This window comes from Vombatus ursinus, unplaced genomic scaffold (assembly GCF_900497805.2).
Source record: "Vombatus ursinus unplaced genomic scaffold, bare-nosed wombat genome assembly UNPS02014932.1, whole genome shotgun sequence".
In the NCBI taxonomy this organism is placed as follows: domain Eukaryota; kingdom Metazoa; phylum Chordata; class Mammalia; order Diprotodontia; family Vombatidae; genus Vombatus; species Vombatus ursinus.
In genome coordinates, this window is record NW_020954710.1 from 10,953,185 (window position 1) to 10,971,124 (window position 17,940).

General features: G+C 54.0%; 1 protein-coding gene across 3 annotated transcripts in view; it reads right to left on the minus strand.

The window, feature by feature from the left end:
- Positions 1–17,940, minus strand: part of ESPN (espin) — a 52,039-nt gene that overhangs the window by 3,238 nt on the left and 30,861 nt on the right. The window contains exons 3-13 of one of the 3 annotated variants that reach the window (XM_027843993.1): positions 16,672–16,858; positions 16,398–16,580; positions 15,749–15,880; positions 12,167–12,378; positions 12,053–12,060; positions 10,310–10,581; positions 7,101–7,262; positions 6,740–6,932; positions 4,714–4,740; positions 3,035–3,180; positions 2,660–2,935 (exon numbers count right to left, since the gene is read on the minus strand). In XM_027843993.1, the coding sequence (XP_027699794.1) occupies positions 2,660–2,935; positions 3,035–3,180; positions 4,714–4,740; positions 6,740–6,932; positions 7,101–7,262; positions 10,310–10,581; positions 12,053–12,060; positions 12,167–12,378; positions 15,749–15,880; positions 16,398–16,580; positions 16,672–16,858 (1,798 nt within the window). Of the gene's footprint in view, positions 1–2,659; positions 2,936–3,034; positions 3,181–4,713; positions 4,741–6,739; positions 6,933–7,019; positions 7,263–10,309; positions 10,582–12,052; positions 12,061–12,166; positions 12,379–15,748; positions 15,881–16,397; positions 16,581–16,671; positions 16,859–17,940 lie in introns of all 3 variants that reach the window. The other 2 variants (XM_027843992.1, XM_027843991.1) reach the window with 2 other exon arrangements.

The window sequence follows — 17,940 nt, forward strand, 5'->3', positions numbered from 1 at the left end:
CCAGCATGAAGAGGTCCAGGGTGAGGCTGTCATAGCAGGCAGGCACCCCACCCACATGGGGCAGGAAGTGCTCGGGCCAGTACAGACCCTGCACCCGGCTCAGGCGGCGCAATTGCCGGGAAGGCACGTGGCGCATTAGGCTCCGCCAATGTGCCAGCAATTTGCCTACCACGTGCCTCTGCTTCATGAAATACAGCAACCGGTGGTCATTACCAAGGCTGTGATGAGCTGGCTTCTCCAGCACCTGCTTGGGCTCAGGCTTTGGGGCCCCCGCTGCCACCACCCGGGGCAGCAACCTTCGCAGGCGGGCCTGGGTGTGGCGCCCAGGGCCACTCAAAGTCCACTTGCGCCAGTGCTCCAGGAAGAGGTAGACGATGCGCTCTTTCCGCATGTCGATATAGTCCTGGACGCCTCGAAGCTCGGTGGAGAGGGGTGGGCTTCGTGCTAGCTGTTCTGGCTCAAAAATTGTCACCTCATCTCCAGGCTCCTCTGGGGGGTACAGGCTAGCTAAGGGATCTTCAGGGGACGAGAGCTCTGCTGGCTCCAGCAGGAGATGCTCAGACCCATTGGCCGCTGAAGAACCATCCACCAAGCGCCCTCCCAGGCATGGCTGAGCCATGCTTCCAGACACATAGTCTTCCTCCAGGATGGGCTCTCGGCTAAAGATATCAGAGACGGTGACGCTCACGGGCAAGGAGAGCTTGCGTGGGTACCAGTACTCTGCCTCTTGGCTCTGCATGTGCATCTCATAGTTGGCTTTGAGATTCTTGACTGAGACACCACACTCCAAGATCTCACGGGCCACCTCCTCCGGGCTGCAGCTGAAGGAGTATGAGCGACTGAAGCCCACGGACCCTGCCCGCCAGTCTGCCACGGGGGCCAGGGGCTGCCCTGTCTCAGCAGTCACCAGGTCTGTCAGGTGGGCCGGTCGACCCCCCAAAGTGGCCAGCAGTATGGCCATGCTCTTGAGCAGAGTGGAGATTCTGCTACACCAGGCGGGGAGATCAGCGGCCCGGCCCTGCATGCGTCGGGGGTTGACCGTGAAACAATGGCTGGACAGCGCCGCGGAGACGGGCAGCAGCTGCTGCAGCTCCATCTCTAGCTGCTCCAGCTGCGCCTCCAGCTTCTGGGCCTTATGCATCACCTGGAGGTTTTCTATTTGTTGTTCGATACGGCTGATGTCTTCTTCAGTCATGAGCTCCCCAAAGGGCCCCAGCATGGCATTGTGTATGTGGGAGAACCTCCAGCCTTCTGGTTGGTAGCAGCAGTAGCCAGCGGTCAGCTAAGATGGGGAAGAGAAGAGAGGGGAGGGGAACGCAGGTCTCCCTCTGGCCCCACTCCCGGCGGCCCGTGGGCAGCACACCCTCAGCCTTTACATATCCCGGGTGGTGTAATGGTAGGCCCGGCAGGGCTGTGCAGGTGGGCCGGGGCAGCAGCCAATGGAGGAGAGGTTTCAGCCAAGGAGGAACAGGAGCAGGGTGAGAGATCGCTGCAGCCCACTCCGGGGCACTCTGGTTGACCGGAGGAGTGGGCCAGGTTGTATCTGGTTCGCTGCTGCTGTGGACATGGTCTCTGGGCCTGGTCGCTCATTACACCACCAAGGGAACTTGTAAAAGGCGTTTAAACAGGGGTCCTAAGCAAGCCCCTTCACTTAGCCCAGATACAGCCCCTTCCCCTGGGCTCAAGCTTAGGGCTAGAACTGACAAGACCTTAGTTCAAAGGCAATCTAATCCCTCCCAAGACACCCGAAAAGGATCATGCACCCCATGCTGAGTCCCTTGTGTCCCTGTCCAACGGCATCCAGCTGTGATCCTTTGAACTCGGATGCCCTTGACTTCCTGTAACTATAGTCACCACTGTTGCTTTTCCATTTGCCTTTTTTTTGGTTTATTTTCTGAATCTCTAACTTCAATATTTTTTATCTAAATGAGAGAAAGCACTGGACTGGGGGGAAATTCGGGACTGGAAATTTCTGATAGTAAGTTTCTCCTTTTCTGAACAGGAAAGGAAAGAAAACCCTGGCTGGGGCAGGGTTTTCTTAACCTGGGGTCTGTATACTCCAGGAAGTGAATGAACTTGGAAGGGAAAAGATTACATCTATTTTCAATAACCTCTAACTCAAATTGAGCATTTTTTTCTATTTCACATTTTAAAAGATTTATCTGAAAAGGGGTCCATGAGCTTCCCTGGAATATTAAAGAGTCCATGACCCATACAAAAGTTAGGAGTTCTTGGACTTCTTTTTGCTCTCAATCTATATTTTGTGGGCTGATGGCTCCAGAGTACTGAGGAGTCTCTCAGCCTGGACCTATGGGACTCTTCTCAGAAGACAGAGTTGCATAAATGTCCTTTTGTCCCTTCAGACTACTAAGAACAAAACAATGGTTTGTAGCTGATAGACTTGGTGAATAGATCCCTAAATGTATGACTCAGGATATCAGCCTGTGATGAGGGCTGAGGTCTCCAAAGAGTCATGCAGATGGTGACAAAGAGCAGGGAGGGACTAAAGGGAGGGAAACAAGCCAGGCCTCTGCTCTGGGGAAGCCAGTGAGCAGGGGTGGGGTTTGAATTTGCCAGATGGTCAAGAAGGGGAGCTCCCCAAGAGCCCGTAGGCTGGAGTAAGAGTAGGGAGGCACTACTGGCCAGGCCCCAGGCCCACCTTTCGCCTCTGCTCCTCTTCCTCCTGCATCTTCATCTGCAGCTTTCGAACCATCACTTGCCTCTTCCATTCGGGAATGGGGCGGCCCTGCTCGTCATGTGTGGGGATCAGAGTCTCAACATCCAGCTGTAGGTTCTGTGCTGGAGTCAGTGGTGGGGCCACACTGCCATTGAGGACAGGCTGATGGGGGCCTCTTCCCACCCCAGGAACGGAGCTAGCTGGTGGAGTGGGGCTCCTAGCCCGAGACAGTGATGGAGACAGGGGTGAGGCATCTGTCTGGAAAGGGAAGGCATGGTGATGAACAGCACTCTGATTGGAAGGTCCTGGAGCCCGAGGCCGAAGGCACAAGTTGGAAGAGGGGGCTCCACGCCTTACCAGAGAAGGGGGCTGTCCACTGCCTGAGAAGACTGTGGTGAGGCCCTTGCTCTGTGGTGTTGGCTTCAAGCTCTTCCCTGCTTTGATCTCAGCCAGGAGTTCAGAGTTGTCTCCCGTTGGGGACATCATATTGAAGGACTTGGTACCTGGTGAGAGAAGAGAGTGTTGAAGCATGAGGGATCCTCATCCCAAGCCCTGTCTACCCTCTCCAAACCTAGACAGTCCTGGCTAGCCTGCTTGAGAGTAAGGCCCAGAAAAGGCCAGACAGGACCCAGGCATCACTTAAGCCAGGCTAGAGTAAGGCAACGCCCTGCTTGGGGTGGGCAGTACAGCTTTCCAGCAAAGACAGGAATCCTGGAAGATCCCTCTAGTCCCCACAGGAGTAAAGCAGCACTGGCACAGCTCTGTACCCAGATCAATCTCCCTACCAAGCAGCTTCCTTCTCCCTGGCCTGAACACTGTGCTTTTCCTCCACCCACCTTCTTACTTCTACTAGTGGGGGTCGGCCGGTACTTACGAAGTGTGAGGGAGCCAACTTTACTGGATCCAGTGGGGCAGCCCATGGGTGAATGCCCCCGGACACTCATGGTGAGCCTGGCTAAGCCCAGAGGTAAGGAGAAGGTGTGCCTGATGCAGCAGGGTGTTCACCCTGATCTGTGATCTCCCTGGCCAGCCCCCTGACCTTTGCTCCTTAGTTCCCTGGTCTCAGGGAGGAGTCTCTCTGAGTGTCCCAGACCCACCCCTATGCTTCATCAGCAAAGCCTGGTGATCCTTGAACTAAGTTGTTCTGGCCCAGGGCCCTAGAAACCCAGGACCTCACTAGACCCAAGTGTTCCAGCATCTGGTGCCCCCACCCCCTTCTCAAACAAGTGCACCTGAGTTCTCTCACGAGAGCGCGTGCGCCCACACACACAGACACACACAGACACACAGACACACAGACACAGACACACACACACACAGACACACACACACACACACACTCACAGACACACAGACACACAGACACACGCACACACACACACACACACACACACTTAGCTCCCAACCCAGCCCTGATAAAAGACTCAGATTCTGTGGGGAGCCAGCTCAGAAGAGCGGTTCTTCATGGAACAGAGGGATGAGGATGTATGGCGTTGAGGTGTGGGGGAGGGCAAGGAAGGCTGGTGTTTTGGAGAAAGTCCCAAGTTCTGTGTGATAACATGCAAAGTCCCAGTTTCAAGTTTTCATTTCCCAGATTGTGTCTGGTGGGGGGGGGGAGGGAATCAAGGATTGGAGTGGAGTCAGGAGCAAATCATTCTCCCCTCTTCTTGGTCTGGGGGAGGGGATATCTAAGCTCCTCCAGGATGGGCCACTGGAGAGGAAGAAGGGGAGGGAAGATGAGGGGGAGGGACACAAATGGGAATTATTTTCATAGGCAAAACTGACAGGAATGTTGGGGTGGAGGAAACAAATCCGATGATCCCATGGCAGACTATTCTTCCTGGCGAGCCAGGGAGGATTGCCCCCAGCACCATCTGTCAGAACAACACTCAGTCGCCATTGGCCCATCCTTGGCCCCATTTATGCTCCCTAAGTCCACCATCTCCTTTCTCCTGTCTGTTTCCCCCATGCCCTCCCAGAGCCCTGGTTTAGGCTCCTCAAACAAAGACAGAGTAGAAAGCAGGCCTGGTACTCACTCTTCCTGCACCTCAAAGCTCTCACTTCTAGGAGGCAGAGAGAAGGTGGTGGGAGAAAAAAGCAACAGAACAGAGTTAGGAGTGATTTGGAGGAGGCAGAGAGCCTGTGGAGAACAGAGAGAGAGAGAGAGAGACAGCAAGCAGAATGGTGGGTGGGAACAGATGAGGGGAAGGAGGGAGTGGGGAAAGGGAAGAGAAGGGAGGATAAGATTATCCCTAAATGCCCAGGCTGAGTAACTAAGTCAAATGTGCTTCCCCTTTTTTCTTCCTAGCCCTCAGTCTGGAAGCATGGTTTGGAGTGTTCCAGTGAGGTGAGTGAGGAGTGAGGGTGAGAAAGAGCACCTGCCTCAATTTCCTTCACTCACAGTGCCAGTAAGATCCAGAGGAGGGGAGGGGTCTTTGGATCTGATGCTTGAGCTGGGTTTCAGGGAATAATCATAGGTTTAGAGCTGAAAGGGATCTTAGAGGCTATTGAATTTAACATCCGCATTTACTGATGAGGAAGTGAGATAGAGTGACTTGCCCAAAGTTCAATAGCTAGTGTCAGAGGCAATATTTGAACCCACATCTTCCTAATTCCAAGTTCAGTGCTCTATCCTTGGAAGGGGGGGCTGAACTCTAATATTGCCCAGTTTTTTTGGGGTGTGTGTGTGTGTGTGTGTGTGTGTAGAAACCCAGACATCTTCCTTTGGTCATAGATCTGATAGACCAACCACCCTTGGTCTGAATATCTGAGCCTGGCTGAGTTTACCCCAAGCTAGGTCACTGTGAACCCTAGGATTCTGAAATGAGGAAAATTCCTGCTGTAGGGATGGGAAGGTGAGACACCTACAACTACTGGTTGGGGTGTGGTTAGGATTCTCTCAGGCCCTTTGTAGAGGTCAGACATCAAGTTTGTGGGTCAGAGGATGGTTCTCACTTTAGGAAGCAGGAAGAGGATTCAGAGGCACGGGTTTCAGGATTTCCTAACCCAAACTACCACTTTACAGTTGGGAAAGTGGCTCAACTCTCTCCTGGAGGCCTGTGAGCCTTCTGTAGTCTCAGGGGTTCAGGGAGGGGACTGAGAATAGGAGCCAGGGTGAAGGAGGAAGGCAAAGAGTAGAAATGGGACACTGGATGGAAGCATTAGGAAAAAAAGTTTATAGGTGTAAGAAGTAAGGACCTTGGGAAATAGGAATTTTGATGGAAACGGAAAGACTGTAAACTAGAGGGCAGGGCTTGTTTCACTTGTCTTGATGTTCTCAGAGCCTAGCACAGGCCCACTTCTATGAGGCACTTGAATGAATGGTTGGTAGGATAGATTGATGCGTGCATGTGTGGATGGATAACTAGCTGGTGAGCAGATATCAGAAAAGGGACTTGCTACAGTCTGCTTCAATTGTTCTGTGTGTCAACTGATCACAGCTCCAGGTTTAATGTCAGTCTAGCTTCCCACAGTTACTGAACAAGATTGATGGAGAGGAGGAAATTGATGCGGAAGGGGGCATCTTTCATCCCAGATTCCACAGTCATGATTTCAAAAGTCAACTAGTTATGCAGGTAAAACTGTGGACCCCCAAATACTGAGGTAGGGGAAGGGGGAAATATAAGCAGTCCCCAAGGTGTTTTTTTTTTTTTAAATTATGCATTGGTTTGAATTAGCCATGATAGCTCTGACCTTTCTTCTTTCAAGGGAGACTCCTGAATTGACTGAGTTCTGATTCAAGATGAAAAGATGACTGACTAATAATTAGATCTTTCCCCCCCTCCCCCGCCCCCCAAGGGTGTTGGGGGCTGGGATACCCTTCCCCTTCCCCCCTCCCCCCCCCCCCCCCGCAGAGCATCATCCAGTCTATATAGCACAAAAACTGCCATCATGCTTTGCAATCTCTCTTCACCACGACTAAGCCCTTCGCCTGCAAGGCACTCCACCCCCATCGCCCCCAGTCCCCTGTGCCTCTCGGGCAGGCTTCCCACCCGACTGGGTCCCGGTGCTGGGCTAGGATCTCTGCCACCCTTCCTCCTGCCCCCAGCTCCCCGAACTCACTGCCGGTGGAAGAGGAGGAGCGGCGCTGGCTGCAGACAGGCCCGGTCCCTTCGATGGGCAGAGGGGGCGGTGGGGGTGGTGCACTCAGGGCTTCGGGCAAGGGTGGGGGCGGGGGCGGGGGCGGTAGGTCCCTGGACACCCTGTGGTCTGCGACACTTCCGTTGTGCACGTGGCTACCCGAGAGGAGAGCGACCTGAGGGCATAAGGAAAAGAGAGTGACCAAGCTGTCGGGGTCTCGGGAGCCAGGCCGGGGGTATCTCGGAGTCCTGCCCCCGGACACGTGGGGGCTGGGGGCAGGTGGAGGAAAAGCCCCCTGGGTCGGGGATGAGACGGGACGGGGGCTGGGCTGCGAGGCTCTCACCTCCTCGCTATGGGCCATCCCCAGACTGGCTGCCAGGGGCTCCCCGGGGCCGTAGCCGAGCTGGCGGTAATAGTCCCCGGTGCTGGGCTGTTTGCCAAAGCTGCGGGACTTCCGGCCCGAGTCCACCCGCCGCAGCCCGTCGTGGCCGTCGCGGGAGCTCAGCTGCTAGGGAGGGAGGAGCGCCAAGCGTGGGCTGCGGGTCGGCCGGCGGGGAGACAGCACCCTCCACCCCTGACGGCGGAGGCTCGGCTTCTGTCTAACCCACCGCCTCAGTGGAACTAGCTCCAACCCCGCCCTGTGCCAGCCAGAGCTGGGGGTATCTGTGGCCGCGCCCCCCGGGCGGCCTGGGAAGCAGATGCGGATGGGCCGTGCAGGGGAGGGACAGGGCTCCCCTCTGCTCACACACGGTAAGGGGTGGCTGGCCGGACCTGGTCCTGAGGTGAAGGAGCCAGAAGGGCTGCTCCTAGAAGACGGGGCTAGCCCCGCAGCGCAGGAGAAGGTCAGTGAGGGTTGGTTGGGGCAGGGGGAAGGATTCTCAAGCGCCTCCGCAGGGCCCTATCAAGGCCTCTGGGTTGCTAAAATCCAGCTTCCTCGACGGCTCGGGTGGGCCCCAGAAAGCTCAGCTACCTAGGGCCGGTTCTCGATCTGCTGCCCGCGCCCAGAGTCCCGCGCCCTTCCCAGGGTACACGGCCCTTAGTCCCCGAAGAGCCCCGGGCAGCGGCTGCCCTACCTGCGACTGTGCCCGGTGACGCCCCGCTCTGCACCTGCTAGCGGGGGCGGCGCGGACCCGACACCTGCGCTACCCGATCTGCCCTCTCAAGTTACAGCACCGACCAACGGCCTGCTCGCCTATCCGCTCCTGGGTCCTGACAGCACCCCACCAATCCCGGGCCACTGGGCTCCACCCCCCCCAACCCCCGAAGTGGGGCCGCTACCTAGGGAGCTGAGCCACGCCCCATCACTGCAGTCCCCTCCGAGCCCCCCTCCCCCAGCCCAAGGCTGCCAGATGTTTGCCTCACCTCCTCGGTGGGGACCTACTACCCCTGAGCCTCTCTACAGCTGTTCTCCACGACAGGCCCCGCTACGCTGACTTGGAGCCCCAACTCGAGGTAAGTTGCTGAGGACCCTGGGACACTCCTTCCCAGCTTTGATGGCTCTGCACCTTTCAGAAAACCGCACTTCGACAGCTCCCTGATAGGGCCCTGGCGGACTAAAGCAGAGGGCCCACGTTTCTCGAGCTCCTCCCCGCCCCGTCACTGTCCCAGTCCACCTCAGCCCCTCCGCATCTGGAAACCCATAGCTGTAATAGCTGTAAGTGACACCGGTCCCTGCGCCCCATCCTCGGGTTTCAAGGCTCGGGTGACAACCTAGGTAGCTCCCGCCCCGTCGGTCGTGACTCCTAGAGGAGGCCAATCCTGGCTTGGGATCTCGAGATGTCAGGGAAGGGGAGAAGGGGAAAGGACGGAGCCCCCTGCCCCAGCCGCTGTCCCAGGACCAGCCGTCTGGGTTTACCGCTTTCTGCCACGCCCTCAGCCCTCAGCTCCCATCAAGGGCTCTGCTGATGGCTCACGTTGCAGGAAACGCGACACCCATGGATTTATTTTCTGGGCCATCCTGCCCCATCCTTCCCCCAGTCCCCTGGCCCCCAGCCCCTTCCCAAGGAATTGTTCTCTTTGGAGGCGGAGCTAGCCATCTGTCCCGCCTCTGCCCCGCCCAGCTTAGCCCTCAGGCCCATCGCCCAGCTCTAACCGCATGCTAGCCTCTCTCTAGTCTGGAAACAAAGAAGGAGGCGTAGGCTGGGAGAAGTGGGCCAGGTCCCACAAAGGACACTTTGTTGGGACTCCCGGGCGCTCTTGCCGCCAGGCACGCACGCATACACACACTCCAGACAGGGAGAGATGGACATACACACATGCACACACAAATACACAGCCCCAGGGGCCAGGCAGAAGGACACACCCAGATGTGCTGCTGAGCTCCCACAGGGGGCAAAGCTCATCTCAGCTCCCAGACTCTCAGGCCGACACACACCGACAAGGTTTCCCTCTCCGAATCCCAAGGGACCACTAGGCCAGAGGTACCCCGGCAGCAACATTTGCTGTCTTGGCACTAGAGGGCAACCAGATCACTATTCCATATTCCCTGTTCTAACCTCTTCCCTTCCCACCCTACAGGCCGAGGAGAGAGCCGTGCAATTATTCTGCATTCCTATCTACCCAGGCAGATGAGACCATCCTCCCCTTCGGGAATGCCCCAAGGCGCCCTTTCCTCTCTGCTTGGGTTGGGTACCAAATCTTCCTCTTTCTAGAGCATACCCAGGGATAGCCCCAAATACAGGGTGTATCCAGGCCCAGACTACAGCTCTTGCTGGGGACAGATGGCATCCCTTTCTTCCTGTAGCCCCACCCCCACCTGTACCCTCAGACCCCATGCTATCTTTTACTGGCTCGAGATCTAACCCTACTCCAAAGGCACAACCAGATCCTGCCCCTGCCTCTGCCATTACCCCCAGAGAATCGAAGTCAGGATTGCTTCTCTCCCTTTTGGGGCTCACCCATTTCCTCTCCTCACTTGCTCCTTCTCTTCTCTTCCCATGACTGGAGCTATGTCCAGTGTTCCTGTCCTCCCTGCCATCTACACAACACCTCCTGTCTCCTTTCTATCTCATTCTCATAGCCTCCAGTTTCTGGAGAGAGGTGTTTTCCCAAGTTGCTGCTAGAAAGCCCTGAAGCTCACAAATACCTAACAACTGTCCTGTATCATCTGGGAAATGTCAGCTGCCTATCTCCTTTCCACAGCCCCTTTGAGATCTTTGTCCCCCAGGGTCACCTTTGACATTCACTATAACTTGATTTTCCCTTCACACAGATACTGGGGAGTGGGGTGCTCAGTGAGATCTCTCCCCTACCCAGGTCTTTTAAAGAGGTTCTCTACGTAGTTTTCGCCACCCAGAGCTTAGGCCCTGCCCTCCCCCTCCTACCCCTCCTTCTCATAGCCTCATAATAAGACAAGAGACATTTAAAAACACTTTCCTTGGACAGTTGGATGGCTCCTAAAAGATCCAGGCCTCAGTTTAGGAAAGTGTGTTTCCCTTCTCCAGCCCCCCCCCCCTTCACCCTCTTGATTCAGGCTGTAGCTTGAATGTTAGGATGCTCTGGGGTGGGGTGGGAGGGCACAGAACAAGCCAGGACTGATCCCATCTCCATTACCTCCCTCTTCAGGGCCTCTTTCTCGACATGCCGAAGTTTGCTCTTGGCCTGAACGTAGATATCAGCTGTGTGCTGCCCACTGCGGGGCTTGGGAGCTGGATAGGCAGGAGGGGGTGGGGGCATCTGAGTGCCAGGGGGAGGGGGTGGTGGAGGGAAGCTGGGTGGGGGTGGTGGGGTGGTGGGGCCTCCCTTCTTCCTGCCATGAAGGCCCATCTCAGGATTCAGCATATCCATGTAGGTCTGCATGTCTGTGACCGTCGAGTTGCTCAACCCTGCCAGGAAGGGATGGAAGAAAGCAAGGCACTGTTGGGAGCTCAGCTGGACCCCAGGGAGATATGGGGATGGGGTGGACATACCCTCTCTACATTATGCTTAAAAGTACCTTGTGGATCCCTTGAGGCCCTTCTTTGGTCATGTTTTCAGAGTCAGCTTTGGGGGATCAGGGGAATCAGCTATAATTCCCGAGCCTGGGGAAGTCCATATTCCTGAGTGTCACTTTTTCAGCTTAGTCTAGGCAGTCCCTGTACCTTCATCTTCATCTGGTACTAGGGAACATTTTACAGTTTGCCAATTTGGCAATCAAAGCCACAGAAGAAATCCAAGGACCCATTTTATAAAGTCCTCTACAGTAGAATGCCCCTACTCTGACTGTCTACTCTACATTTAGCCAGTGGACACACCCTCAATATGGCCTATTGCCATCTACTGGACAAAGAACCTCAGTCCCATAACCTTGCAGCAGTGTTAGTTAGCCCTGAGCACCTCAGTAATTGAGCTGGGAATGGGGTAAGTCTTCCTATGGTGCTATGAACTAGGGAAGAGGATCCTCAGAGGCTGAGGAGCTAGGTAGAATAACCCCAAGCCTCAGGAATGCCAAGCAGTCTCAGAATGTTGGGAAGATGGGGAATATGAGTGGCGCAAGATAGTGTTGGATAGGGTTAGTGCTCTGCCCGAGAAACAAGATCTAACTCATCATGGGCAGACCTCTACCCCCACACCACCCACCTTGCCCGATTCCCAGTGGTGCTGTGCTTGGCGATGATCAGCATGAGAGAGTCTCTTTGGGGGAGGGGTGAGGGAGAGGGGTACAATAACTTCCAAAAACCTGTTGCAACTCATGAAGCTTCCCTAAGGACACAACTGATTGGAAAGAGCTGAAGACTTCTCATCAAAGGGCTTTGTGTCCAGAGACTTAGGAAGAGGATGAAGGCAGAGCCCATGGCCCCAGGTATGGGGATGGAACCAAAGAAACCAAACTTTGCCCAGAGCCATGCCAGAGACTCAAAATATGGCTGGGCGTCCCCATGGAAGGGAGTGTGTGCATTTCTATGGGGGTGTGATGTGTGCATTGTATGTCTTTGTGTGTGTGTGTGTGTGTGTGAAGGTTAATCTGTGCATATTCATGGATTGTCTAGGGCTCCTATGTCCATCTTTCTTCACGATGGGGCTGGATAGTGTTGAGAATTTAGGAAATCCTCTAGGAGGAGGCTGTGGCAGGCAGAGACCTAGAACAGGAAGCTACTTTGCCCTGAGCAAGCCTGAGGCATGGATAAAATATACATTGCTACTGTCTCAAACTGGGAGCGGTGAGGGGTGGACAAGGGAAACTCAGGCTCCCTGGGCTGGGCCTGAGACATTCCTTTTCATCTCTCCCCCCCTTCATAATAAGGTTGATCTCTGGTTCTGCCCCCTACTCTTTCTGTCCACATTGAGCCCTGAACCGAGCTGGGAGGTTCTAGGGACCACAGGGGCTGAAACACAACTAACCCATTTGTTGAGCCCTGGCCCCACTGTAGGGATGAAGAGCCCTGCAGCCTAGCACACTGCTTCATTGCTCTTTCTCTGTCTCCCAGGTACTCACCAGGCCCTGGGCCCCCCGGGTGGCCTCGGGTGCTGGAGCGGCTGGAGGGACAGGAGTCGTAGTTGGAGAGAGTGCTGGTAGGAGAGCAGAGGTCGAAGGGCGGGGGTTGAGCTGACATGGTGGTGTTGGGGGAAGACATGCCCGAGTCCGGCTGCTTGCCCTCTGGCTCCCCTGACGGGGCTCGGGACAGGACTCGGTGTTCCACACTCTGGGGAGAAAAGATAGGGTGTGACAGTCTTCCCGTCCCCAGGGTTCTAGTTCCCTTGTTGTGACCCAGGAGTCCCAGAACCTCAGAGCTGGGAGGGACTTCAGAGCCTATGGAGTCCATTGCACACCTGACCAAGAAACTCCTTTACAACCTGCCTGGCCGGGTGGTTATCTAGCCTACACTTGAAACACTTTCAGTGATGGGGAGCTCTCTACCTCTCTCTGAGGGCAGCTCATTCCATTTTTGAGCAGCCATAATTGTTAGGGTATTTCCAGTACCCATTAGACCAAGCCACTGATCCAAGTCCTGAGATTGGGGCCACTCCTGCCTCCTCTCCCCTGGGAAGGGCAGAGACCAAGATCCCCCAAGACCCATGCTTCAGGTTCCCAGGGGGACTATTGCTGTGCCCAGACATGCCCCAGCTCTGTTGTTGGTGAAGATCCTGAATCTGGGACCTCATCTGGGAGCTGGCTGTATTAAGTTGTTGAGAACTGAGCTGGACCTTACCTAAGACCTCTAGGCAGGGATCTCTAGGAGGAGGAATCACAAAATACCAGAATTATAAGGAATCTCAACAACCGACCCCTACCAAAAATGGTGGTCAACTAGCCTCTGCTTGAAGACCTCCAGTGAGCAGGAATCCATCCCTCTTGAAGTAGCCCATTCAACTTATGATGACCTGTGATTCGGGTGGCTCCAAGGACCTGAGGACAGCCTGAAGTCAGGAAGACCTGAGTTCAAATTTGACCTCAGACACCTGCTAGCTATGTGACCCTGGACAAGTCACATAATTTAGATCTTCCTCAGTTTCCTCATCTGTGAAATGGGAATAATAATAGAGCCTACCTCACAAGGTTATTGTAAAGGAGATGTTTGTAAAGTGTTTAGCACAGTGCCTGGCACATAGTAGGCACTTAAAAATGCTAATTCCCTTCCCTACCTTCCTCTCTAATGGTTAGGAAGTTTTTTTTTTTCCTCCCTAGACATCAAGCCTAAAATCTCCTCTTTGTAACTTCACCCCAAGGAAGTCCTAGCCCAGGGGACAGACTTCCTGGAGTCAAAGAAGGAATCTATTATCTTTTCTATGTGATAATCCATCAACTACTTGAATACAGTTATCATGGTCCCCCCTGAGTGTTCTTCAGTCTCACATCCCCAATTCCTTCAACCAATCCTCACATGGCAGTGTGATGTAATAGTGCCAGGAAGCCAGGACACCCAACCAACTGTGTGATTGTGGGCAAGTCATTTGCCCTCTTGGGGCTGCAATTTCCTCTCTAAATGGAAGGATCAAAATACATGATTTCTAAGGTATCTTATCACTCCAGAATTCTAAGATTGTGATTCTTAGAGGAGGGGGTCACGCCTAGTCACCCCAAGTGGACTGAGGCCAAATTATATAGTTTTTGTATGCCAATACTCGATTCCTGGTGACGGCAGCAGGGTAGGGTTCTGCCTTTGCCCAACTCCTTGATATCTCACCAGAAAGGGATGATGAGGGCTCCCACTTCTCCATGCCCTCAGGTGCCTATGTTTAGCAAGAAACAGGAGGGAAAAGTCAGACTGGGGCATCCAGTTTACCCCCCACAGAGTTAAAGAAAATGGGTAGGAAGGGACCTCAGTGATCAACTAGTCCAACTCCTTCCGGTACTAGACCCCTTTATAACACTGGAGACAAGTGGTGTCTAATACTTTCTCTTTATCCCTTCTCTCCCTTCTGAGAGCCTTTCCCTCTTTTGGACAGCTCCATTTGTTAGGAGGTTTTTCCAGTATCAAGCACAAATATGTTTTGTTGTTACTTCTACTCATTGTTCTTAGTTTGGCCCTAAAGAGCCAAGGAGAATGAATCCAGTGCTGCATCTGAGAACAAGCCTTCTAGGAAGGAGGTTTCTTCCCTTTGCCTCACTGCCAGCTCTGAGATGTGGACCTGGCATCTGCCCTTCTCAGAGGATGACATCTTTTAATAGGTGTTAGGAACCAAGGAACACATTGCATTTATTCCCAGAGGTCCAACCTGGATAGAATGGAGATAGGACTGGCCAACTCTAGGCTGAGGATCCACTCCGATGTTTGAGTAGCTACCTTCAGGACCACCCTGTACTCTGCCAGCAAACAGAACTTCACCTCTGCTCTCCTCGGCTCACTTCTGACTGCTACTGGCCTTTGGGTAGGAGCCCAAGGAGGTCAAGAATAGTGCCAATTGTCAAGGAAGATGGTAAAGGCGCTTCAGCTATATCCCCCATTCTTGTAGCCTTCCTCTGGATACCACCCACCCTGATGCCCTTAGGAGTGCGCAGACCCATGTTCTAGCCCTGTCCCCTCTATGTCTAGGCTCCCTCCTCAGGGCCCAGGACTTGCTGTGAGACTGGGGGGATACTGCTTACATTACCCATGTTGTTCTCCGGATTGCTGGTCCCTGGCCCGCCGGGCAGCCCTTAGCTAGCTCAGAGAGGAGAAGGACGTCTTCTCTGCCTTGGTACCTCCGCAGCCCCATGCCCCCACCCTTCTTGCCTGCTAAGTGTCACAGGTCCTCTGGGATAGCCCGATGCCTGCCCCGCCCAGCTCTGGGTTCCAGGTAACGGCCCAGCTGCTGCTTGCTTATTGGACTCCATAATGAGGGACTCAGTGAGTATTTTCCTTTTCTGGGGCAGCAGTCCTTGGTGACTTTCAGTCTGTCACTGGCACAGCTGGGGCCAAGCAGGGTGATACCCAGAGCAGGCTGAGAGAGTGAGGATGGAAGGGAATAGCTGGGGCTCAAGACCTTCTATAGGCAGGTCCTTCCCGCCATTGGCTTCCGTGACCCAGGCGAAGATGGATGGGGATGGCACCCTTAGATGTGGCCTGGGCTTGAAATGACCTCTCTCCTAACTGGCCTCATTGAACACAAGGGATTGGTGGGGAGAGGATGGGGAAGGAACCTGTGTAGAAAGAACCTTAGATTGTAAGACCAAGGATCTGGGTTCAAATGTCAGCTCTACTATTTACTATGTGACTTTGGGAATTGTTTACTCGTTGCATCAGCTTCCTCTTGGCAAAATGAAGGGATTGTACTTCTCTGCCAGTGGGTCCCCCTGGCAGTCAGGGGCAGCCTATGGACTTCCTCTCAGAGTAATTTGTTAAATGCACAAAATACAATACATAAGGTTACAAGTAAAAAAAATATCATTCCCCCCCATCTCAGTTCATGGATTCCCTGAAATCTATCCATGGGACCCCAGGACTAAATGATCTAAGGTCCTTTCTAGCTCTTCATTCTGGGACCTCATCACCTGGCTTCCTCTCCTATGCCTCTGAGAGAGAGAAGGCAGGCACTTCAAAGCCAACCCCTTCCCTGTGCTGGCTATATCCCAGGGGCAGGGCTTGCTCATACCATGTTCTCCACAGTGCGAAGGTAGCGGGTACAGTGGCTGTGACCATTGTAGTCCGAGAGGTCGGCAGCTGTGTAACCATCCCGGTCTCGGATATGCAGCTCTGCCCCATTCACTACTAGGATCTGGCAGCACTGGGGGAAGAAGGACGGGGGCAGTGAGGGGGGCACCACTGGGCCAGGTGAGGTCAGACATTGCCCGATACAGTGGGGCTAAGGAGACTGTGTGCTTGTGTCCTTAAAGCTGAGGGGTGGGGAAGGACAACAAGGCTTTCCCCCTTAAATATCCCTTCTCACACTTTTAGATCATGAGGGTCCCCCACCATTGGGCAAGGTCTCCCTGGGATGTAGTGGAGACTCGGGTGCTAAAGAGGCTGCAGCACTGGACCTGGAGTCAGGAAGATCTGGGCTTCTGGATCATGCTTCTGACATGGAGGTGTGAGGGGGGAGGGGTTGAGGAGAGGCAGTGCTGATGTCAGCAGAGATTATGAGCCCAGCTCTGTCAGGGACTGAACCCAAAGGGAGCATGGGGTGGGGGAGGGCCTGGATTTGGATGGAAAAGAAGAAGAGGGAGAGGCTGGATTGTGCTCCCATCATCACCCCATCCCAGCTTGAGCCCCCTGATCACTGGCTCTCTCTGGCCCGGCCTGACCTCCAGCTCCCCGTTCTCAGCAGCATCGTGCAGGGGGGTCCCACCCCACAAGTCAGTGGTTATCTCCCCGCCATGCAGCAGCAGCCAGCTGAGCACCTTGGCGTGACCCCGGCTGGCAGCAAAATGCATGGCAGTGGCTCCATCATCATCTTGCTCTGAAAGGCTGACATCGGTGCAGCTCACCTGGCATGAAGGGCAAAGGGAAGGTCATGGGGCCAGCTCCTCCCCCTTCCCTCCTTCTCTTTTCCTTATCCCCCCAGCCCCTGGCACTTACCAGCCACACAATGATGGGGCTGTGGCCCATCTGAGCAGCAGCATGAAGAGGGGTCATCCCATCACTGGCACGTGTGTGGGGGTCAGCCTCACACTCTTGTACCAGGTACTGCGTTACCTCCAGGTGGCCCTCCTGGCAGGCCAGGTAGAGGGGTGTGGCACCATTCTTGGTTTGGGCACTTATCCCCCTGGGAACAGAGAACACACACACACACACACACACACACACACACAGAGCAGCCCTCAGAGAGATATACATCCTCCCTTCTACCTGTCCTTCCAGATACCTCTTCTCCTTCCTGTTACCTCTTTTCCACCTAGCCTCCATTGACCTTAGCATACTGAAGTGAGGGCTGGCATCACCCGCTGCAGAGCCTGATCACAAGCTGGACCCTTGGATGGTCAGACCTCTGTCTGTGTATCCTTCCTTGGTGCCCTCCTTAGGGAGGAGCTTTTGCAATTTACAAGATGAAATTGAAGGACAGGGGCATGAACCTGTGACTTGAGGACTCCCTCACTAGGTCTAGTAAAGTACTGAAAAGATAAGAGCCAGACAACAGATGTAAAATTCACTGTCCCCTCACCTCCACTTCCTGGCTTTTCTGGCTTCCTCCATGACTCAGCTTAGTGCCTTCCCCTTCTATCTCCTCTGTATATATGGTATCTTCTATGTGCCTGGTCATTTCTAGATTGTTTGTCCAATTAGAGTGGGCTCCTTGGCATCCAGGACTGATTTTACCTTTCTTTGTGATCCCAGCACTTAGCAAGGTACCTGGCACCTAGTAAATACTTGGTAAAGGCTTGTTGACAGACTCACTCTCCTGTTCCTCATCACTTAGGAATTGTTGTTTGTCCTTTGTTCTTGAAGAGGACTATGACATCAGGAAGTGCCATGACTTGTAAGTGAATTGGATTTAAGTGAGGGAAGGCTGTGCAAAGTCATTAGCCTCACTTTCTCCTCCAGAGCCATGTAGGTGTGATAGCCGGATGTAGATCAGGATGACTGGTGATAGCCCCTTCACTTAGGAATGTACAGTGTTAAAAGCAGTTGAACTTGAATTAAAGGCAATGATGAACTTTGGTTCCAGAGGACAGATTAAAAAAAACCACAATGACCTCCTCTTGGTGGAGATGGCCCCAAATGTTACATGTTATCTAATCCAATTGCTGTATTGACTGATTTTACTTATTGTTTTTATTTTGAGTCATGAGAGTTCTTGAGGTTTGGTTGGGGGACATGTTTGTGATATGAAAAAAACAACAATAAATC